The following is a 24,880-nucleotide window of genomic DNA, read 5'->3' on the forward strand; positions in this document are numbered from 1 at the left end:
TACATCATCTGGTCAGTGACCAAATCTGCTTCCTGCAGTCTTGGCATGGTTTGAAACCTGTTGTCTTTGGAAGGGACATTTTCCCTAAGCACTCTGTTGAAGTGAAGAAATTATGGATTTGTTTGAATACCAACAAATTTGGGAGTGGAACTCCAGACTGGCATCCAAAGGGGCAGACAGAAAAGAACTGGAGTCAGTGCACTGGGGGGGGGCACTCACTTGTAAGCAGCTTCTCTCCCTCACTACAGGAGCAATGTGATGCCACCAAGATTGGTGAAAAGTCTCCAGATACAGTCTGGCACGAGGAAATAGTTGAAAGGTGATGAATCTGCTGTTCGAAGTATCCATCAAAATGCTAGTTTTAGATTAATATGATCATCACAATACTGCACACACAAAGCTCTTATCATAGAGAGAGAAGCATTCTGTTTGCAGACATTTAGCTATTTGATCCTGCACAATCATCGTCAGCAATGACCATTTGAAACTCCAATCCATTCAAATAAATAATGTTATCGTACCTGGTACAGCAGAAGATGCATTCATCATAGTTAATTTTCCAGGAACGTCTTCCTCATCTTCATCACTGATCTTTGTCCCTGCAGGCATGACATTCCGTTGATAGTACCCGGGATTGGTGATGTTGCCGGTAGGGTTATACTGGGCTACCACAATGAACATTCCCGTTCCACTAGTTGCCATTCCTACACCAACCTCCTTGGAGCTACGCCAAACCATCTGCGTAAAATGTCCTTCAAAGCCAAAACAACATGGCATTAATCACTGCATAGAGATTAAAACAAGAAATGCTATTAAAGAAAGGAGAGTGACTTCACTGGTGACATTCAACAAATTCAACAGTGTTTTGCAGCCAGGAACGGGGGAGGAACATGCTGTATTATCACGTTATTCCCCATTCAATTGTGTGTAGCTCAAAAGGAGGAAAATACCACAGTCAGTAAATACGGAACCCTGGTGTATCTGTATTTACATGGCTATCTAGCATCTTCTCAAATAATGGGGTCCCACATATTAATGCCCATACTCAGGTAAACTGTACTTTCTACAAATTAAAAGATGGAGTGAAATCAACTAATGCTGATCAAATCACAGAGAAGCTAAGGAGCTTTATAAATATATATACATATGCCTCAAAAGAGTTACATTTCGTCCACTTTCTTCCCACTTGTGCCAGGAAAAGTGAGCCTCTATCTTGGGATGCCATCTTCCAAATGTATGATTTTGACATTAGTCAATTGAGGAGATTGTTTTGTATTTCAATGAATGCAGGATTGTACCTTGGGCTTCTAATATGGACAGTGTGCTTGCACTGCATGAGAAGCTGATTCAATCTTTAGAGATTGAGCCTTACTTGAAGGTTTGACAAAGACAAACTTGTTGGGTGAGCTAACCTGTGTCCGGTTGGTGTCCACCTTCGGAGAAGTCATAGTTCTTTTCTTCCTTGTACCAGGCATCCGCCACTTCTTGACCTGAAAAGGGCCCAGAGAAATAGAGCACACTTTCATAAATGCTTAGAAAATTAGACTGTTTATATTGGATAGGTGAAGATTGTGCTAACTAAAATCCAATGTAAATGACAGACGTAGAGAGGAGCATGACATTTGCTAATTCTTTGAATCATTTTTGGCTTAAGGCTTTACGACTTCACACGACTCTCAAAGCTACGATGAGGATATCAAGGTAATAGTTTGCTTCCACCCTTTGTTAGTTCATTAGCTCATGTCTAATCATTTTACTGAACGTTAACTCCCCATTCTGTTTTAAAATAAATCCTGCTTCAAACTGGTCAGACAAATACTGTTGACTCTTAAATATTAAAACCCTTCCCTTAAAGGATGTTCAAATACAGTGAGATTGCTTGATCTCCATCAAAATATGGAAAATCTATCACGTTGTCCAGTGCTTCAAACGGGGAATGTTTAACCGATGCAACAGTCACAACTTTTAAGTTTTAGGAGTAAAGGGTGCACACTCCTCCATCAAACCTATGCCTCCTTCCCTAACCATGCTTGTGATTTAGAGGCAGGTGGGACTAAAACGTGTGCCAGTTCCCACAAAATGACTATCCTTTTACATCATAGATGGTCACTTGAATATTACCATGTAAGAAACTGGCACCATTATTAGAAGAATGGAAGGGGGAATGGTGCAAGTCTTCTTCTATTGTGCCCTCTACTCCTTGGAATATAGGCTCACTCATGGGCTGCAGATGGAAATATGGCATTCCCGGAGGCAGGGGATAAGTGTGCCACATAACCTTAGTACTGGAGCAATCGTATATATTAGCCTTTGGCAGTGTACACGTTGCCTAGCCATGGGAGTATCTGAGGGATTCCCAAGACTACAGCCTATTTGTTGGGTGCACACCCTGGGGTTAGCCTATGGGGTTACCTTTATCCTTTAGCCAGGGCAATATCCTACATTTGCGCTGGTATGCTGCAGCGACAATACCTTCCCCTGACTCAGAGGCCCCACTCCCAGGTTCCACGAGTTAGCCCTATGGGTCACGTACATTTTCTAGATTTCATATGTCTGTCCAGTAAGTGTAAGGAAATTATGAGAGGTCATAAACCAAAATATCTCCATCACCATAACTAGTCATTATTTTCTAAGGGTTGGTTTAATGCCCATCATTAAGGACCACTGTTATGGCCGGGTGATTTGTATGCCATTCTTCTAAGTGAACATTTTGTTAACTGTCTCTTTTTGAAGTATTTATGACAGAAAGAATCCAGGGTTTCTTTTACTAGACCAATCTCTTCGAAAGATGGTGCTGCACAGAGTGCTGCAGAATGGTAATTATAAAGAAAAGCACGTGCTGAAGGGGTTAAATCTGAGCAAAGGAGTGAAATTGTACTACCCAAACATGCAAATAGCCACTTCAGTATTGCCCCTGAAAAAGTCAGCCACTGCCACCTGAGGCACAAAAGAGACTGGGTGATGCCATGATCGTTACACAACTCCCAGTATCCCTATAGTTGAGTTGGAGAACTCAGCCAACCAATCAGATTTTGATCATTACAAAGAAAATCCTGGCCATCTCAGATACACTGGAATTTTGTTCAACAAATTAAGAGCAGCATTTAGGACAACTTTGTTGCCCTTTAAACCAAAACGTGACCTAACTTGTACTTATCCTGATGCACACCCTATACATAAAAATGTGATTAAAATACTTGACATCACAGTTTCGTAAAGGTCATGAAAGTTGACATATGTTGCATATTATTTAAAACAATGTGTTAGTGCACCTAAAATACCATTAATACTCTACCTCTAAGAGAACTGTTGATACACATCCGAGCACAAATAGCAAACAGAGATGCATCTATGTGCTAAAATAGGATTTTACCATCCTTCCCGATCACCTTAAAAGAAAACTAAATCAATACTAAGTGCTTTAACATAAAAATGAAGAAATGAGGTTTCCTATTCCTTGCAAACAGTTAAAAGGCACCCCCAACATAACCCTGTCCAAAAACCATCTGAGAACCTTCAACTTACAGCTTGTCGTCAACTGTTACCAACCATTCCTCTCCCAGTTTGCTCTTAAGAGTTGGGTGAACCTTAAGTATCCTACTGCATGAACTCATTTAGTCATGCACATTTATCGTACAGCCAGTCCTTCCAGTGGAATATGGGTGTAGCCCTCTATGCTAGATCATGCTAAACCTTACACTCACTCACCTGTGAGAGTGGTCGATGGTCCCCCAGTTTTAGCCCAGACATTCTCGCCATAAGCGGTGTCACTGTGCTTCAGTGTCTTCAAGGCAAGCAGGTGCTCAGACCATTTCTGAGCCTCTTGGCTTATGCTGGAACTTAGCTTCAGTGGCTTTGCCCCATGACGTAGTCGATAGGCATTGGTGGCATTCAGGAAATCAGACACAAAATCATCATAGACTAGAAAACAAAAATCATAAGCACTGACATGTCATGAGAGTTTTAGCAACTGAGACATAAATGATGTGAAATAAACTTTTGGGTAGTCAAATGTTTTGGACATTACATAAGCAATGTCTCAAATATTGCCTGTAGACATCAGGGTCTTCTAAGCATTCACTGCTACCTTGTCCATCCTTTGAATGAAAAGCTGGTCCAACTGCTCCTTTCCATTAATACATTGGCCCAGCTATCAAACGTTTTAGCAAGCAAGTGATTATTTATATAAGTCAAAAGTTAGGTAAAAAGGGGTCGGACTCTACAAGAAGGGTTCTTAAGTGAATGTTATGCCTTTACTGTGTACTTTCCTCCCAAGACTAACTGTTACATAGACACATGTGCAGAAGGCTCTATTGAATACTCCAGAGAGTTGTGATGCCCATTCCACTTGCCCACCACACTTAGATCATAGGTAGGCTACCCTGTTTTAGGTTTAACCCTATAATAACTGATAAACCCCCACCAAATGGGAAATAGCCCTTAGCAGTGTAAGCATATAAACACTGAAAAATCACCCGCACAACCACAAACTAAATACCATTCAAAGAAAGGAAAAGGAGAGTGAGTAATTTTTATTTCTTACTGAAAGGGCCAATACAATGTAACTTTGCTATACAAAGAAGCAGTAAGAAAGATTGGGCTAACATTCTGCTTGGAGTTTGCTGTTTAGGGATGTCACTTAAATTTTGTTTCTTCTTCCTTTGACTTTTTTCAGTTTTGTGGTCTTTGGTCTACAGATGCAGGGTTTAGAAACATGTTTTAGGTCTTGTTTAATTATTTACTAAACTGTAGAGAATCAGGAAATATTCAAATAATATTAGATATTTTGACTACGTTTGATTTTTTTCACTGATAGGTTAAATGGCTGTTTTCCCAATATGTACTGTAACATTTACCCACAGAGTAAAACCCCTTGATACATCAGCCCCCTTTTCTATAGAATCATTATTGATAGTAGGTGGATTGCTAAAAACCCCAGGTTTTAAACATTCAATGCAAGGTGTAGTGACAGGGATTTGAATAGAGTGCTGTCACCAAGCATCTGAGATAGTGGTAAAATCATGAAACCAGACTTTAGGAAAACATGGAACGCAGTGTCACTTGGAATGCTGCTACAAAAAGTTCTTACCAAGGTTAACAATATTTGAGTGATATTGTTTGTATTTGCAGTGAATCAGCTACGTATATGTAAAAGATTTGTGATGCCCTGTCAAAAATCGATACAGGAGTTGATATGCTTCCTTGTAAGAGATCATTGCCTCTTGCTAGATGGTATGCTGAAAGCATCTTTATAATCTTCAGAGTTAATGAAAAATGCCATTGACATTTTAGTCCACTCTAGTGCACTGTTTTGTTCTGGAACTAAAACGCAAATATTTCAGATTTTGTGCTCGGTGTGGCATCAAAGAGTCATCCCAACAGAGCCATTAAGCTGATGGTTCTCAGCCCTGTCTCAAATATTGCCTGCAGACATCAGGGTCTTCTAAGCATTAACTGCTAAGCTTGTCAATCTTTTGAATGAAAAGCTGGTCCAACTGCACCTTTCCATTAAAATATTTTGGCCCAGCTCTCAAAAGCCTTAGTAAGCAAGTGATTATTTATATATGTCAGACCCTACAAGAAGGGTTCTTAAGTGAATATTATGTCTTTACTGTGTACTTTCCTGCTAAGACTCACTCTTACATACACGTGTGCAGAAGGCTCTATTGAATATTTCAGAAAGTTGTGATGCCCATTCCACTTGCCCACCACACTTAAATCATAGGTAGGCAACCCTATTTTGGGTTTGAACCTTTACCCGATAAAACCCCACCAAAAGGGAAAAGGCCTTTACAAGTGTAAGCATATAAATACTGAAAAAAACACCAGCACAACCACAAACTAAATGCCATTCAAAGAAAGGGAAAGGAGAGTGAAAGAGTTATTTTAATTTCTTCCTGAAAGGGCCAATCCAAGGCAACTTTGTTATACAAAGTAGCAGTAAGAAAGACTGGGCTAACATTATTCTGCTTGGGTTTTGTTGTTTAGGGATGTAACTTAAATATTGTTTCCTTTTCCTTTAACTTTTTTCAGTGTTGTGGTCTTTGGTCTAAAGATGCAGAGTTTAGAAGCATGTTTTATGTCTTGTTTAATTATTTACTAAACTGTTGATATTTTGGCTACGTTTGATTTTTTTCACTCATAGGTTAAATGGCTGGTTTCCCAATATGTATTATAAAATTTACCCACAGAGAATGGGTAAAATGCCTTGATACATCAGCTCCCTTTTCTAAAGAGTCAGTATTGATAGTAGGTGGATTGCCAAACACCCCAGGTTTTAAACATTCAATGCAAGGTGTAGTGACAGGTATGTGAAAATAGTGCTGTCACCAAGTATCTGTGATAGTGGTGAAATCATGACCCTAGATTTTAGGAAAACGTGGAACGCAGTGTCACTTGGAATGCTGCAACAAAAGGTTTTTACCAAGTTTAACAATATTTGAGTGATATTGTTTCTATTTGCAGTGAATCAGCTACGTATATGAAAAAGCTGTGTGATGCCCTGGCAAAATCGATACATGAGTTGATGTGCTTCCTTGTAAGAGATACTTGCCACTTTCTAGTTGGTATGCTGAAAGAATCTTTAAAATCTTCAGAGTTAATGAAAAATGCTATTGGCATTTTAGTCCATTCTAGTGCACTGTTTTGTTTTGGAACTAAAACGAAAATAATTCACTTTTTGTGCTCTGTGTGGCATCAAAGTCATCCCATCAGTGCCATTTAGCGGATGGTTCTCAGCCCCAGCAGCCGTGAATGCAAGATTACCCATGTGGCAACCGTTTACAGAATTTTTGCTAAGTGATGATACCAAAGGCAAGCAATGTGAGGATCTTCGGTCGCATATTGATAGTGATGTGAGAAAAAGTACACTCAACTGCAGTGATACAGTACGGCCCGGGGGCCGCAAGCCCCCTGAGCAGCAGCAGCACTGAGCTGCTGTTTACTCAACTCAGCACTAACATTGAAAAATTAAATATGCAGCAAGCACTTATTTAAAGATTAATTGCAGTTAAACAAAAGGAAGTAACTAGGCCCTTAACTATAGGAACACCTTCATTTTAAAAGACAGCAAACATGCAAAAATAAGATAGTCTTTTCAAAATTCAAAACATGTATTTTATTTACTTGTCGAACCATTTCACCATAGTCAATCAAATATAGCAGTGCATTCAGAAGTATTTTTTTAAGTGATGGTTTTCAAACATGAATTTAGAAACGTTCATGCTACCCCCCCACCCACCCCTGACATGCCCCCACCCTGACAACAATGCCATTAGAGATTACATCCAAGCACAGGAGGTGGTTCGGAACAGCACACATCCTGAAGTCATGCATTACAGGGTCCTCTTATATGTCACAATGAAGAAAAAGGAGGAAAATGGAAATAAAACAATTGCCCAGGGTCATACAATTTGGTCAAGTGGAGAAGCCGGGACTGATCCCAGATTTTCTGGTTTCACATTGCGCAATTGAGTTCAGCAAGTAGGTACACATGCTTCACTTCCCCTATACCCACTTTACACCCCCTCCCAGCAGGCATCAGTGCGGCCCTAGGTAACACAAAAGACCAAACTTTGTGCCCCCCGGGAAAATGCGTGTGAGTACCCATGCTCTACTGCATTCTTAGATTTTAACAGGAAAACAGGACTGCTGTAGTGGTCATGATAAAAGAATATTCGGTCTGAAAACACCATTGTCTACCAAGTTTATTTATTTATTTATTTATTACATTTGTATAGCGCATTATGACCGATTGGTCTCTAAGCGCTTGTACTTGAGAAACTGATCATTACAGAAAACAGGCAACCGAGTTATATCTAACCCCACGCTTCTCGAAAGAGCACTGTTTTTAGCATTCGCCTAAAAGGCAATAGATTTGGCTCCTTCCTTACGCCTGATGGCAACTTATTCCAAGCTGCCGGCAGGGTAGTTGAGAAAGCACGTCCACCGAGGGTGGTCATGCGATAGCGCGGGCTGACCAAAAGAGTGTTCTCAGACGAGCGCAGGGTCCTTCTGGGGATGTACTGCACCAGTCTGGCTTTAATGTAGCTAGGCGCATTACCATAGACCGCCTTATGTGCGATGCACAGACCTTTGAATAAAATCCTCTGCCTAATGGGAAGCCAATGTAATTGGCATAAAAGAGGAGAGGCATGCGTGCTTCTGTATTTCCCAAAGATCAATCTAGCTGCATCATTCATCACTGTTTGCAGTCTCGAAAGTTGTTGCTGGGGGAGCCCAACATAGAGGGCATTCCCATAGTCCAAACGTCCTAAGATCATTGCGGACACCACCGTCCTTAGCGTAGAAAAAAACAGCATTGGAGAGATTTTCCGGAGTTGCCTTAGGAGGCCAACGCATGTGCCTACCACCGACGACACTTGGTTTTTCATAGATAGATTACCATCAATGTGGATGCCCAGGATTTTCACCACCCTCGCTGGTGTCGGGGTCCTACCCAACTCCTGAGGCCAGAGGAGATCGTTCCAGGGATTGCCCGAGATGGTAATGTATGATAATCTGTGTGTCGTCGGCATAGTTTTAAATTTGACACTCCATCTGATTTAGAGCAGAGATCAGTGGCTGTAAGTATATATTGCAAAGGAGCGGTGAGAGGGCAGATCCCTGCAGCACTTCACGTGTTATAGCGACCAAATCTGATAGCTGGACCCTCTGTGATCTTCCCTGCAGGAATGAAGTTAACCAGCCCAGCGCGGTCCCCCCGATGCCCAGATCTCTCATGCGTTTCAACAGTGGGTTGTGACTCACCGTGTCGAACGCGGCTGAGAGATCTAAGAGCACCAGGGCCCCGGGGATCTTTTTGTCAGCTCTACATCTTAGTTCGTACAAAATGGATACCGTGCTATGATGTTTTCGAAAGCTGGCCTGATTTCTCTCTAACAGAGCATTGGTCTCCAAATGTTTTGAAAGGTGTGTCAAAACATGCTGCTCAATCATTTTGGCTAAGAAAGGTAATTGAGAGATGGGCCTATAATTTTTTAGATTTTTAACGTCGGCCCCCGGTTTCTTGAGAAGCGGGATCAACCTAGCCTCTTTGAAAGAGGTTGGAACCTGTCCCATCTCAAGGGATCTATTGAAGAGGGTAAGTACATCCTCTTCAACTCCTGACATCGCAAGCTTAAAAACACTAGGTGGGCAGGGATCTGCCTGAGAACCAGAGTTTACTCTCTCTGCCAAACTAGCCAGCATCTCCTTGGTGATCAAGGGTAATGTGTTTATAAAGTGGTGTACCTCTGGGGAGTCCTGCGTAATGTGTAATGGACAATCAAAAATTGGCGTCCGGGATATTTCACCCTGGAGGTCTTCAATTTTTCTTATAAAGAAATCCTGGAAGTTCTGGCAGTCTTCCTGGGAGAACTCTGGTTTCTGCTCTTTGATGTTTCTCAGTTCCTTGAGTACTTTGAAAATTTCTTTCTGCGGGACCCGAGCTGTCGCTATTCTGTTCTCAAAGAACTCTGCTTTGCGAGCTAATAAAGCCTTTTTGTAGTGTGCAAGCTCCTGCACATATAGATTCCGGGTATTGATATTATAGTCCCTCCTCCAGGCTCTCTCCACCGTTCGGAGTGCCTGTTTCTTAGCTCTTAGAGTTTCGTCAAACCAGGGAGCCCCCATCCCTCTATCCACCCATTTCACCTTTTTTGCTGGAGCAACAGCATCAATGGCATTCTTCAATTTATCAAATATTTTTGACTGCCAGCCTCAACATTCTCGTTGGCTATATTTAACTCGGCTGAGTTTAATAGGTGTCCAACCAACTCTTCCTTATTGATGTTATTCCATCTTCTTACCGTTTTCCACACAGTTCTCTGTCTGTTCCCTACCCGGTTAATCTTCCTCTGACCTGTGATTAGATAGTGATCCGACCAGGCACACGGTGCAGTAGTGATATGGTCTGGCAAAGGATCTGTGATCATACCAGATCTAATGTATGACCTTTGTCATGGGTGGGGCCGGTCACTATTTGACACATACCTAAGGTCGTTAGAGCCTCTTCAAGGTCAAGAGCTTGCCCTACCTTTGGGGAAGCCCCAATGGAAGTTAAAATCTCCCATTATCATCAAGTTCTCGTACCGGGACCCGAGGTCATGCACAACCTCCAGAAAGTGATCCAGAAAGGTTGGTTCAGCCCAGGGAGGACGATATAACAATAGGATGACCCAACAAGTGGTACCCCTCTCAAATTTCACTCCCAGAGCCTCCGCTCCACCAAGATTTTCTGCACATACTCTTCCAATTCAGCATAATGGGTGTAGATGTGAAACATCTCCTTGAGAGTAGGCTGGGTGACACTTTCAGTACCTTTGGCACTGCAACATGCTCCATGTTAGAGTACTTGTCACCTGGTAAGCAAAGAAATGTTGAGGAGCAATTTAGGAAATTTTATTTAGCAATGTATGAGAAATGGCTTGCAATGATGCATAGAAATGACCCTTCACCAACCATTGCATTTGAAATCAATGAAGCCTCACTGTGGTACTGTGCACAAGTTCTAGATCCATTCCTTAAATGGGATTTTTCTTCTGACTTTGAAAAGTGCAGCTTCATTTTGGACCGCATCAATAACTATGAGGTCATATGCGCCCACTTCAAAGCATTTGTTGCAAAACTTGTCCCAGAGAATCACAAACTTCAAGTGCACCAGTATTGGCATGTAAAGCTATGTCAGTTGTTTAGGCATTGCCTGCCTCAAGTACCAATGTTGAGAGTGTTTTTTCACAGTTAAAAGTTTGCATGGGAAGGAAAGAGCGAGCGTGCATGACCTAAGACTCACTGAAAAAGTATTGTATGGTGTACTACAATAAGTATGATTTGTAAAAATGTATTTGGATCTCATATATACTGTGCGTACACTGTCTATATACCATGCACTAAAAGTGCAGAAAGCAAGTAATAATAAAAGCAAAACGTTCCATAAACACCGGAAAAACACTGTTTCTGTTGTTAATGGCATGAAAATGTGTAACCACTGATAACCACTGTTTTTAAAGTATTGAAATCACTTGAAAGCACTGGAAACAACCATCAGAACCTACCAAAAATAGAAACTGAAAACAGTAAAGCCTAATCATAGACCATACTATGGGTGGTGCAAGCAGGGGCAAGACAGAAGAGTGTTCAAGATGTTTAGCAAATGGGAGAAGGCGATGGAGAGAGGAGCAGGAGAGCAAGAGTTATGAAGGAATGAGGGAAAAGACCTCAGAAAAAACTCAGGCAGGAAGTAAGTCAGGAAAAGAATGAGGTGAGCAGAAGATAAAAGGGGGGTGGGGGTTCATAGAAAGTGCAAGCAATGCAAAATGATACAGTGAAAGGTTGAGCAGATATGGAGACGAAGTGAGAACAGACATACAGGTAGCCTTTCCCTTAGAAGATCTCAATAGAAGAACTGCATGCCACCTCCGTAGAGAGGACAAAAACAGATTAATCATGGTGCCTAGAATCCCCTATCAGATACCACTGAAGGTTTGATGCATGCAAGTGCAGGGTGTGAAGCCAGCTATAAGGATAGTGGGAGGAGCGGACACTGAGGAGGCAGCGCGTAAAGACTACTCTATATGTAGCGGACACACAGAGGCATTATGAGATGTTGGCAATGGTGGGCAGTGTGTGGGGGCAACACTTGTGGGCCGAGCAAGCAGCAGACAGTGGTTGTCAGTGTGAGAACTGATGGACAGTTTGAAGGGGCAATACTGGTGGGCACTTATAAAAGGAGACACTGAAAATAACCAGGGATCCAGATGGAAGATATCTCACTCTTGCGATTGAAAGGGAGAGAGACACCCTGGCATTCCTTAACTTATACACGCCTAATCAAACACAAGACACATTCATACGCAGCAATTTAGAGGACCAGCTGGGCCCTGTGGGGGGTTATTATCATGGGGGGGGGGCCATTTCAATCTGGTTTGGGACCCCACGCTTGATAGAAACACGCCACATACCTAGGGCACAGGGGCGATGTAAGGGACACTAAAAAAAGAACTTTGTGATGCAGACCTGGTTGACGCCTGGCAGTACCTCCACCCTGACACAATGGACTTTTACTTCTGCTCACACATGCATCTGTCGTACTCCTACATTGATTATTTTTTCCTTCCCCTGCTATCCGCACTTTTCTCTGCACAGCTATCCGACATTTCCATTTTGGACCAGGCCCACATTGAGCTTACATGGACACCTTGCATTGCCCGACCCCAAGCACCCCTGCAATGGAGCCTCTCGCCCCAACTTTTAAGAGACCCGGTCAACAAGGCGGCTGTACAGGACGTCATTACAGAATACTTCATGATTAATTTACTACCGGACACTTGCCCACACATTCTATGGACGGCTTCAAAGCCACCATATACAGAGTGCTGACTTCCATCTCCAGAGCTAGGACTTGAGAGGTGCGCCTTCTCAAAGCCAACCTCATGGATGACATTGCTGCACTGGAACACACGGATAAACAGCACCCCACGCTGCAAGCGAAGCGTCAGTTGGCCATCTTGAGAGGACAATTTGGGCTCACTGGGCAAACAAAGCGAAGCACTTGCTCAATGCCTTCAAACAAAAATGTTATGAAGGGGTGACAAAGTAGGCGCCCTCCTCACGTGCAGGCTGCAACATAAACATGCAAGGTCCCACATCGCAAAGCTTCAGAGGGATGCCTCTGGTTGGGTGGTCTGGGAGTTGAACAAACAGGATGCTTTCCTGGACTACTACCGAACCCTTTACGCCTTGGAGGGAGAAAATCCTGCTGAGACTGCGAACTACCTCCAAAACTGTCCTTGGCCACCTCTGGATCCCTGCTATATTTGCAACCTGGAAGAGCCCTTCATGGCTGCTGAACTTCGCAGAGTGCTTCAGGAGCTCCCCAAATTGAAAACCCCTTGTTCCGATGGCCTCACTCTGGCTTTTTACATGGCCTTTCTGCCTCAACTCCTAATCCCCCTACTCACATTATATAACTCCTTCACCCATATCACAGGCCTTTCACCCACCATGTCCAATTCTGAAATCATTCTAATCCCTAAACCAGGTAAAGACCCTGCGCTCTGCTTGTCATACTGCCCGATAGCCTTCCTAAATACCAATGCGAAGCTTAAAACCGAAATATTTGAAAACTGCCTAGAGAATCTTCTCCCTGGGCTGATAGAACCGTATCAGGTGAGTTTTAAAAGGACAGACATGGCCAGAACAACTTCAGCCATCTGGCTCACTTGGTCGAAAAGGCCCAGTGTCACGCCATCCTCATTCTCCTCCCTTCCCTGGATACGGAAAAGGCTTTTGACTGGGTGAGCTGGGCGTTCCTGAGGGTGCATCTGCAGAAAATAGGGCTAGGTCCAGTTTTGATCAATAAAATTATGGCTTCTTACCTGGTGCCTACCTCCTCGATTCATATCAATGGAAAAACCACCCCACACTTCCTGCTGGTCCAGGGCACCCGGTAGGGCTGTCCTCTGCCCCCCTTACTTTTTTCCAGAAGGTGGAGCCCCTCGCTATCAACTGCAGAGGCATCCCTTTCACTGGCCAGGAGGACAAGGTCCTACTATACGCTGAAGACCTCCTCCTAGCGTTGACAGAACCAGATACCTCCCTTCCGACGGTTGTTCACATTTTGAAAGCGTACGAGCGTATCTCTGGGTGCAAGATCAACTTAGCGAAATCGCAGGCGCTCAAACTCACCCTTCGCCCACACTGCCTCCTGCAGCTCCAGGCACTTCCCCCCCTTTCAGTGGGCCACATACTCTATACAATATTTAGGTCTCAACTTAACAACCCCCCTATCCTCACGGACGAAGGCAATCTGGCCATGCCTCAGTGGAACGACCTTAGAAGATCTCCATAGGTGGAAGCCGCTTCACATCTCCTGGCTGGTACGCATTAACGCAGTGAAGATGACTGTTCTTTGCAAGCTTCTTTACATATTTCAGTCACTGCCAACTCCCATCCCAGCGGAGAACATCTCTAGGTTGCAGCCTGACCTTACCTCCTTCATTTGGAGGGGTAAGCATCCCTGTATATCTGCGGCACTCCCCTGTAATCGTGGAGGCCTGGAATGTCCCAAACTCCAGGACTATTACTGGGCGACACACTTTTCTCTGAGTGGGTGGTGTGGGAAAGGGAGAAACACAGAGTTCACTGGGCCACTATGGGGCCTTGCTTGGTTGCCCAAAGACTCCCGGCTGTACAGCACTTATGCTGCTACCCTGACATACACGGTGCTGGAGATCTGGGATAGATTAGCTATACGTCGTGGACTGACTATGCTCCCCTTGCCGAATACCCCAATCACATGTAACCCCGACTTCTACCGAGAGTCCTTCCCGGAATGGATATCGGGTGAATGCAGGCTTCTGCAGAATCTTTCCAAGTCCCAACAATCAAGTATTTAGAGTAATGCAAATGGGACTTCCACCTGTCCGAATCTGCTTGTCACCAATATTATATACACACAGAAGCATTGCCCAGCACGATGCTGCCTACAATGTAATTTTTCAATGGCATTACACTCCAGCCCGTCTTCATGCTATGTACCCAGCGCCCTCCACTGAGTGTTAGTGCTGTGGGCTCCACTGGGTGACTTCCAACACATATGGTGGGCTTGTCTCTCTCTGAAAACGTTTTGGAAGGTGTTGCTGAGCCACATCAGGGGAAAGCTTGGATCCCCAATACCAGATGATTATCACCCGATTATTTTAGTGATCTGCCCCTCGTCTTTTGCCGCAATGACCCACACAAACTGGTATCTAGTGCGTCACATGACTGGTGCAGCTACGCAGCCTGGCGCTCCCTGACGGCCCCCTCTACCAAATCCTTTTTCACAGAACTCTGGCACACCATTGCATTGGAGCAGCGGACTCACAAGCTGCCCCACACAGATCAGAAATTCCAATATCTCTGGTCCCCCCCTTGTCCAATACATGTCTTGCCCCTGGAATACTTATACTTCCAACCCCCCAGACCACGGGCACTACACCTCTTCGATGACTCTGTATAGTGGCCCCACCCAGCAGACTCGGTAGGTCATGCTTAACATATTATAGCTCTGTAAGCATGGCCCCCACATCCATTATCTTACATGGCTACGGGCCTTGAGGGACCTGCAGCTTCCCCTCCATCTTTTGTGAGTAGCGCGTGGGAGGCTGTACCCTTACACTGTTGTTAGGAATTGCATTCTGCATTTTAATTGCGCATTTGCACAGAACGATAGCATTTTAATATTTTAAACTTTGTACTCCTTCGCCGGTCGCCGCCCGCTCCACCCCGGTCCACCACAGCTGAGGCTGTTTGTTGTGGAGGGCGGACCGGGCAGAGAGAGACACACCCTCGCTGACGTGGCCTCTGGATATAAATGAAGACATCTCCCCGACCGTGCAGCGGGCGCGCCGGCGGCGCGCCGAAGGCAAGCCCGTCTGCGCCCGTCCGCGCCGGGACCGGGCTTAGGGCAGAAAACTTTGCTCAAAATGCCCGTGAATTAAGAGATCTAATTTACTCCAGCAAGGATTTATTAGCATTAAGACCCAGCCCTTGTTGCCAGCCTCATTCGCCACTAGCAGAAACTAAGCGTTGTTTGAACTGTGGGCTTACATTTGCCTATTCTCAAAGTAGCACTGTAACAGCAAACACACGGTTACAGAAAAGATCAATCAAATCTTTTAGGGCGGCCCTTTTGAACGCACGTTCTTTAGTCAAACACAACACCAAAATGGCAGAACTTATAGACTCAGAGAAATTGGATTTAATTTTCATCACGGAAACCTGGGCAGATGAAGCATCAGATACTGACCTACTATTAGCAATCCCAGAGGGATATGGAATTACCAGAACAGATAGGAGAGGAAAAAAAGGGGGGGTTTAGCCATTATCATCAGGAACGAACTAAAATTGAAGGGGTGTAGTCTAGGTAGCACCCCTGATTGTGAAACCTTATCATTTAACATTAAGTTGACCGATAACTACACCTTCAATGGGCTTCTGTTATACAGACCACCAAAAGCAAAAACCCTGTTGACGCTGTCACTTGATCCCTTCTTAGAGGCCAGTGTGAAACATCCGGACTTCACCATTCTGGGTGATTTTAATGTCCACCTGGAGAAAAGAGATAAGGCAGATGCGGCAGTATTGATAGATACCTTTATGAACCTATCCATGGAACAGATTGTGCTTACAGACACCCATAAAGCAGGGCACACACTAGATGGCATTTTACGTCCAACAAACACATTAAAATGTTGGATTGCCTTACTATTACCTGGTCAGATCATAAGGTTGTAATCTTTTCAATTACATTAGATAATGTTGAAGGGGTTACACTATCTCATACTGTGGACACCTCTACATCTTGTGTTGATTGGTCTAGATTAGACCCAGAAAAATTAAAAAATCATTTGGCTTTGACGATACCTAGGTTAGTGCCAGACAGCAATACGGCTACTGGCCAGATCTGTAATTGGATAGCAGGGGATATAAGAATCACTGCACCACTGAGGAAAAGATCCAACCTCAGAAAAAAAACAGGTGTCACAACCTTGGTTCTCCGAATCTCTTAGGGAGGCAAAGAGAATTTGTAGGAAGCTTGAAAGAGTGTGGAGGATCAGCTATGACCTTGACAGTAAAAAGGAATACAAAAAAGCCCTAAATTCCTATAAAAAATTAATTTTTGCAGCTAAGAGCCAATTTTTTATCGCGAGAATAGAGGAGTCGAAAAATTGTAGTAGAGAGCTCTTCTTGACAGTAAAAAAATTATCCAAGATAACTACAAACAATAATATACCCAGTAGTACGGATTTCTGTAATTCCCTTGGTCAATTCTTTACCGACAAAGTGACATCTGTATATGAATTATTCACGTCAAACACTTCCCAATTTGTGGCCTCAGAGAATATTTCTCCTAGGAATACATGTCCTGCTGATGAATCACCAAAATCAGGGTTTAAGTTCCACCCCCCAGGACTAGAACAGGTCTTTCAGGCAGTTCTGTCTACAAAATCTGGGGCCCTCGGGGATCCCTGTCCACCAAAAATTCTACATCTTTTTCCTGAGCTGCTCAGCGAGCAGTTGACTAAACTCACAGAGCATATATTTACCTCTGGAGTCTACCCAACCCCATGGAAATCTACTTCGGTTCTTCCATTATTAAAAAAACCTAATTTAGATCCACTAGATCCAGGAAGCTATAGACCTATAGCCAGGATCCCCTTTGGAGCAAAAGTTCTTGAAAAACTGCTGAACAAACAACTGACGCAGTTTGTTAAGGAGGCAGACATCCTGGACCCATCTCAGTACGGGTTCCGAGAGGGACATGGTACCGAGACCGCACTGCTGACTGCGGTGGAAGAACTTAGGAGTGTGCTGGATGCCGGAGGGAAGGCCGCCTTGATCCTGTTGGATCTTTCGGCGGCCTTCGACACGGTAAACCATGACACACTCCTAGACCGGCTGACAGCAGTGGGGGTCCATAAAGAGGCAAGAACTTTGTTGGCGTCATTTCTTAGAAACCGGTCCTTCACGGTGGAGACGGGGAACGCTAAATCTAAATCTTTCAACTCCCCGTGTGGGGTTCCGCAGGGGTCCTCACTAAGCCCGACATTATTTAACCTATATGTCTCACCATTAGCTGAAGTGATTAGGGAATGCGGTTTCTTTCTAATATCATACGCTGATGACACGCAAATCGTGGTCACGATTTCTAAAGACACTTTAAGCACGGCTGATAGGTTCAGAAACTGTATGAAGCAGGTTAGCCTCTGGATGGAAAGAAACTGTCTAAAACTTAATGGAGACAAAAGTGAAGTTATGATACTAGGCAGTAACACTGAAATTTGGTCTCCGAATTGGTGGCCCTCCAACCTTAGTAACTGCCCCTCTCAAGTCAAGAAAGTTAAAAATCTGGGGATGTTGATAGACAATAAACTGACTTTCGAAGCCCAAGTAAACAAATTGTCGGCAACGATGTGGTGTACACTGAAAATGATTAGAAAACTAGTACCCTACATCCCATTGGATTCCAGGAAAACAGTGGTCACCACATTAGCCTTATCGAGGCTTGATTATGGGAATGCATTGTTTGCCGGTATGCAGACCCAGCATTTAGCAAAACTACAACGCTTGCAAAACTCAGCATCTAGGCTGCTATTAAACATCCCCAGATCTGAACGCATATCCCATCATCTGAAATCTTTACATTGGCTTCCCATAGCGAAAAGGGTCAAATTTAAATCATTGTGCCTAACATATAAGGCGCTACAAGGCTCTGGATCTCTCTTTCCCAGAACACACTTGAAACCGTATATTCCAATAAGAGAATTGTGTTCATCCCAAGCCAAACTAATTCAGGTCCCCCGCTTCAAACAAGTGAGATGGGGTGGCAGAAGCTTCTTACTGCATGCTGCTAAGAATTGGAATCAACTACCCCAGATCATTAAAGGTTGTACCTCCTTGCTGTCCTTCAGAAAACTGACAAAAACCTGGCTTTTTAACCTTTAATAATTCCTGCTTCTTCAGCACTGTTCACATGTTCTCTGATTAGCGCTAAGACGCCCACGGGCATATGCGCGCTTTATAAAAACTACTAATCAAATCACTCCCCCCAGTGCCCTTCTTCCCTGTGGTCCACGCCTGGTTCATTCCCCTTACCTTTGAACAGTCCTCCCTTTGTTTGGTGTCAAATGCACTTGAACTGTCGCTAAGACCTAACACAAAGTTTTCACAGGTCAGACCAAGCCTCTAGAGGGCTTCTACTATGCTTTTTTATTCTTTAAATAGCATAGCACCGTCATGTATCTGTTCTGTTGCTGTACTGTATCTGCTTATTTGATGTCTCCTATCCTCACAATGGCACCTGTACTGTAATTTTGTTCCTCCCTCTGGTGTACAATTCAATAAAGAGAACTTGGGTAAAAAAATTAAAAACAGGAGACACTGGTGGTCAATGTGAGAAGTCATGCATTCATGGTATCGTCAATAATTGGCAATGGTGGGCAGCCTGAGGAAAGAACACAGGGTCATATGGGGAGTAGCTTTTGCTAATGGGGCAGTGTAGGGAGCTTTCCATGGTGGCATTGTGAGAAGCTGGGAATTATGGGCAACTTTGTGGGCAGCTTGTCTGAGGAGCTGGCACTGATGATTGTAGGAGTTTGGAAAGGAGTAGAGCTAGCACTGCTGGGCATGTGAGAAGATGGCACTGGTGAGCTGGTCATGAAGCAGGCAATCGTAAAACAGAAGGCTCCACATTGCAAAGGTTTATTCTCAATTAAAAAGGAGATAGCATCAACAAGTGGCAGCGACAATGTTTTGCCAGAACCCTCTGGCTGAGACAGGGTTAGAACTTTAGTGAACATTCACTTCCCTGCACCTGGTCAATAAAAAGGCCTTTGTGAGCAGGTGCAATTAATTAAACATGATCAGCCTTTTTAACATTAACAAAACACAGCTGACATGATTTCTGGTCCACTCAGTTCAACACAATTTCATAACTTGAAGTCATTAAAATTAATTTCAGAACTTGAACACACTTCATAAATGTGAGTTTTCCAGAAATAGGTCAGGAAAATAATAAGCTATAGATGGAAAACAGACAAAGAAATGTTAAGGCCTAGATTTGACCAGCTTTACCTTACATTCAGGGCAAGTTCTCAATGAAGGGGGGCATTTTGAAACAGGTTGAACTGTACTGTTTAATTTTCACCCAGGGTATCCCTACCTCATAAAACTCTCATGTTCATAGATACTTCTGACATTTTTGGTATTTTGTGATTTATTTGTTTTTTTTTTTAGAGAACTTAGATGTACTAACATGCTAGCTCTAGGTGTGCCTTTTTGAGGCATGCCTCATTCAAAGTGCTCTTTTGACTTGTAGCCCTTTCTATGAATGGATTCTTCCTGGTCAGTTGCAGATGAACTCTGAGGTTGTTAGCTGGATGCAACTGCAGGGACGAGTGGCTGGTAGGACATTATCTCCCAGGCAGTGTACAACCACTGTGTCACTACTTTGCGCCATAGGCCTCAAAAGACCTGCATAGGACTGCAGAGTCACGTTTGGCCAATCAGGCTTGTTACAAGTCTATTTGGCCATTCAGGACGGTTACACTGCTCTCACCAGGGACATTTAAGCAAATTAATTTCGATCTCAGTTTAAATCTCCCTCAAAAACTATTTTCTGCCCTTATGCCTCTTCAAATTATTTTGTATGGTAGGGTTAATTTTAATTTTCTGTTCATTAATTTACATAGGGTTGGCTGCTATTTTTTGATTCATTTTTTGATTTTTCACAGAGAGCCCTTTTTTTAGGAGTGTTCTGTTGATAGCTTTTAACATTTTATAACCATGGATTTCCTTGGTCTTTTTTGGCCATCATTTGCTTTTTGCTGCCTTGAGGTAACTGGTAGAAGGGACTGCATGGTTGGATGGCAGGTCCACATCTTCAAGCCCATCGGAGGCCTACTATACTTGAGTAGCTCAGCATCACATGCCTCAAAAGGTCCATGTGGGCTTAAATCATCTAACCAAACAGGGGCGGTTGGTGCATGCGGGCAAAATGGGGTGGTGCCCTGCCGCACGGAAGAGGAGAGAAAGAACAGAAGAATAAAACTCACAAGCAGTCCAGTGAAAAGACTGGCTGCTCCATCAGGCGCAAGAGGCGTGTTTTATTTTGTTACAGGGCATGCATCTGCGCCTGTGCCAAGCATGATTTTCACTCGCCCCTGTGTGGCCTCTTTTAGTGATATGTTTGTGGCCCTGGGTGTGGCCAACTCGGTGCCATTGGTTTCAATGGCTGGGGGCAGGACAAAAGCACATTCAAGGCAGTAGTGGGTGATGTAGGCTTGGAGGAAAGTCATGAGCTCCACATTCTTTCCTTTCTCCTCACTGTTGGTTGGACTTTGTGAGGGGCTGGGGAGGAGTCCAGGAAGGAGAATGACTCACCAACTCCTCCCCAGTCCTTCCTATCATCCAATCAGCAGAAAGTAGATGCTCGCAAAAAGAAAGAATACTCGCTTCTTCCGTGAGCACACTTAGTGAGTGCTCCAGTCCGGTCCTGGCTGCAGGGAGTCCTACTGCTATATGCTAGCTCTTCTCACAACGTTAGTAATGCCAGCAGTACCGTAGCGTGAACGAGAGTCAAAGCAGTTTTAATGAGCCTGCCTTCAATCAGTTCTGAGGTAGGCCTGGCTGTGTCCCAATACCTTTGGATCGAGTTCTGCCACACACTCCTTTCACATGTGACAAAGCAGTACATACACTAGTTACCTCTCCGCACATATGCAGCATTCTCTCCTTCATACATAGCAGTGCACACACCCAAGGAAGCAGTGAACACGCACACCCCTCACCTCTAGGATCATGCAGTATTCCGTACTTCACAGCAGTGTACAGGCGCATGTGAGGAAGCAGTGAACACATGCACCCTTCGCCTTTAGCGTTCCGTTCTTTATAAAAGTGTACAAGTGTAAGTGTGGAAGAAGCAATGAACACACGCACCTTTCACCTCTAGGTGAATGCAGCTTACCGTCCTTCATAGCAGTGAACACACGCACCCTTCGCCTCTAGACTTGTGCAGTATTCTGTTCTTCATAGCAGTGTACACACGCATGCGTGGAAGCAGTGAACACACGCACCCCTCGCCTCATTCAGTATTCTGTACTTCATCGCACCTTGCTTTCACCAAGGATGTACCTGTTTAGATAAGACCACGGTGCATCGCTGCTGAAAGGAGATGCTTTTTGTTCACAGTTTGTTCCGCACACCCAATTCTCGGATTCTAAAATCAACGTTGCCATTGTTGGCCAAAACAGCACACAACAGAACCAGACAATAAAATAATTCACAGACACGGATAGTTCGCTGATACATACAAATTTGATTATATGAAACATTGGGTTGCAGTTGGGGACGAAAGGGCGGCCTGTTCCAGGATGGCATAAAGGCACGTCGAACCAGGCCGTCAAGAGCATGAAACCCAGAATAATCCAGCCTGCGATTCGAAAAATGTTTTGTATGCCTGCCTACACATTTGCAAATACCACCACTTTGCCCAGCTGCCAGCCAAAGATTGTTAGCGTAGAAATGTTTTCCACTCGAAGAACAGCAGCTTAAAAAAAAATTCAGTTAGGTACGTACATAAGCTTTGCTGTATGTGGGCAAATGATAACATCAGCATACACAAAGATTGTCCTAAAGCACCTAAAAATTTGCAATTTCTTAAATGATAAATAATTCAATCTTATTACTTTATTAACCTTCCTGCTGCCTCAAATTTGCTTGAAAATGCACCATTTGTCCACTCTTTTTTCAAAGTTTTCTCAGGGGGAGAACCCCCCTCAAGCCCCCATAGGTTGTTCGGGCTCGCTCACTAAACTTGCTCGCCGCAGTGCAGTACAACAATAATTTTATGCTTCACCACTTTCAAATGTCATCAGCCACCACTGTAACCAAATTCTACTTGGGCCAGTTTGCAAATGAAGTGGTGTGCTGGAGGTCAGCAAGTCCACATGCTCTACCTGATGCTGCACCATTTGTTGGCCATAACTCATTCATCTAGACTTTTGACCAGGATTCTTTTCAAATGGGCTCCTTGCCAGTGATCTGGGTCTTTAGGGGGCAATTTACCAAGGTACTCTTGATAGTAAACATATGTTTTATAGCTGAAATTACCTCCATTTATGGCTGCCTAATTCACAAACTGATTCCTGGCAGACGTAAATAGATCTACTACTGCAGATCTCTCTACCGTGAGTGCAGCGAAAGCCACAGTCACAGATCCCACTGAAGATGTGGGAAGTGGGAATTTTAAAAGTGTGGTTTACCATGTAAATTTCAGAGTGCTCAAAAACATAACTTGTGGGCATTCTTATAATCTGCCTGATCTCCTCTAACACTGTAAATATGCAGAGATTTACTCCTGGCTACAGTTTGAGTAACCCCCCCTGTGGGATATAAAGGAGACCAAATCAATACCAGACTTGCTTGGTGTGTAGGGACTTATCCAAGACATTTGGTTCTATGGCAGAGAAAAAAGTGCATTTATAATGAGAGCTTGGTTTCCCTTTTGTGTAATTCTATGTTTTGATGTATTCTGTCCAGAGGAAAAAGGACCCATTGAAAGATACCACATGGTATTCCCAGGTGTATGCTTAGAAACCTGCACCGGACACTGCGTGCCAGGTGCATCACAGGGAATATTAATCCACAGCATTGCTCAATGTCCCCCATCATTCCTTTATAACAAGACAAGACTAATACGTAAAGTGGTGATCTTCCTGGAAAAGTTTAGTAGGAGTTCCTTTTCCAGTTTGCAAGGGTGGCAAAGTCTTCTTAATTACCTCACAATTGTGCTATATTAAAATCACTGCTACTTTATCAGCCCCCGAGTCATTTGGCCCTCTTTCCTTAGCACAAGAGATTAGTGGATTTATTTGTAAAGTGGTTGGAAGATTCCCACTGTTACTGGACTTTTCCACTTATGCAAACTACCAAAGACTCTCAAACTGACCTCCTTTCTGTTTCTGCTGATCCCTTACATTAGGCCAAAGGTGCTATGGACCATTGTCTGGAACTAATGTTCTAAAAGATTAAGGGCATGATTTCATGTTTGGAGAACGCAGTAGTCTGTCAGGGTGGCAAAGACATTACCTCCATCACACTGATAGATTACGGTTTGCCAACTTTAGAGATGACTGCCAGGCTGGTCATCTCTGGCACTCAAAGTAAATGTCATCAAGATGGTTTCTTTCAATGTAGTAAAGATTTTGTGGACAGCTGTTCACCAAACATAACTTTTTCTTTGTTTTTCATGTTAGTCATTACATACTTTTCTACTGGGGTGTGGGTAGATTCCGCTTTTTCCTGTCCCTCACTGACAACATTTTCCTGGCAGTGACAGATAGGAAAAAAAGACATTACACCATCTACACTAAACAGGGCAGACAGTGTAATGTCATTCCTCCAACAGCCCCCTTCTCCTTTGGGTCACTGGAGGAAGTACTCCATCAACAGAGTTAACAGGGGCACTGTCAATAGAATACTAGAGGTCTGCCAGTCTCTAAATGAGGCGGGCAGACCAATGGTATAGAGGGAAGGATACTCTGTTACGACAGAAACAACGAACAACCGGTATTAAAAAACGTATCACAGGAGTGTTGTACAATGCATATCTTTAAGGTTAATTATGGTCTACAACAATCATAACCAATCTGGATTTTAAAGTTGTAGAGATCATGACTGGATGCTCAAAGAGTTCACCTGCCTGTTCGGTTCACCTACTGTGTTGTTCAGGGGGTATGCAACGTTTACAACGGAATTTTTAGAACGCAGGCATTACCACGCATACCATTACAACGCATTGCGCTGGGGGGCGCTCTAGGATAGGGAATAAGTATAATTTTCTATCCAACACCTTCCCTAGTGTCCACGGGGACTGGAGTTGGAATAGAAAATTATACTTACCACTATCCAGCACCTCTAAGCGCTATGCGTTGTAACGGTATTCGTTGTAAATACCGCGTTGTAAAGGTATGCGTGGTAACAGTATGCGTTGTCACGTCATACATCCTGTTCAGGGCTCAGGCTGGGGCTGGTGGGTCCTCAGAATCTGACATAGGTCAGTCTTTCATCATCTAGTGCTAGATGTAGGTAATTTAAATTTACCGATTCGAAAATACCGAATTTTACCGATTCGGTATTTTCGAATCGTAAATGCTATGTGGGTAAAAAAAAAAAAAAAAATAAAAATAAAAATAAAAAATCGGTAAAAAATACAGAATCGTTACTGATTCGGTATTTGCCATTCATTCCAACGGGCCCCATTGGAATCAATGGCAAATACCGAATCGGTAATTACCGATTCGGTAAAATTGGGACAAAGTCAGGGGTTGCAGGGTGT

General features: G+C 43.6%; 1 protein-coding gene across 6 annotated transcripts in view; it reads right to left on the minus strand.

Moving 5' to 3' along the window:
* Positions 1 to 24,880, minus strand: part of LOC147710549 (uncharacterized) — a 493,247-nt gene that overhangs the window by 45,800 nt on the left and 422,567 nt on the right. For all 6 annotated transcript variants that reach the window (XM_086921210.1, XM_086921216.1, XM_086921214.1 and 3 more), the window contains 3 exons: positions 3,709 to 3,921; positions 1,413 to 1,490; positions 522 to 752 (listed from right to left, as the gene is read on the minus strand). In XM_086921210.1, coding sequence (XP_086777336.1) covers positions 522 to 752; positions 1,413 to 1,490; positions 3,709 to 3,921 — 522 coding nt within the window. The remainder of the gene's footprint in view (positions 1 to 521; positions 753 to 1,412; positions 1,491 to 3,708; positions 3,922 to 24,880) is intronic.

The sequence above is a fragment of the Lissotriton vulgaris genome, chromosome 5 (assembly GCF_964263255.1).
Source record: "Lissotriton vulgaris chromosome 5, aLisVul1.2, whole genome shotgun sequence".
Lineage (NCBI taxonomy): Eukaryota > Metazoa > Chordata > Amphibia > Caudata > Salamandridae > Lissotriton > Lissotriton vulgaris.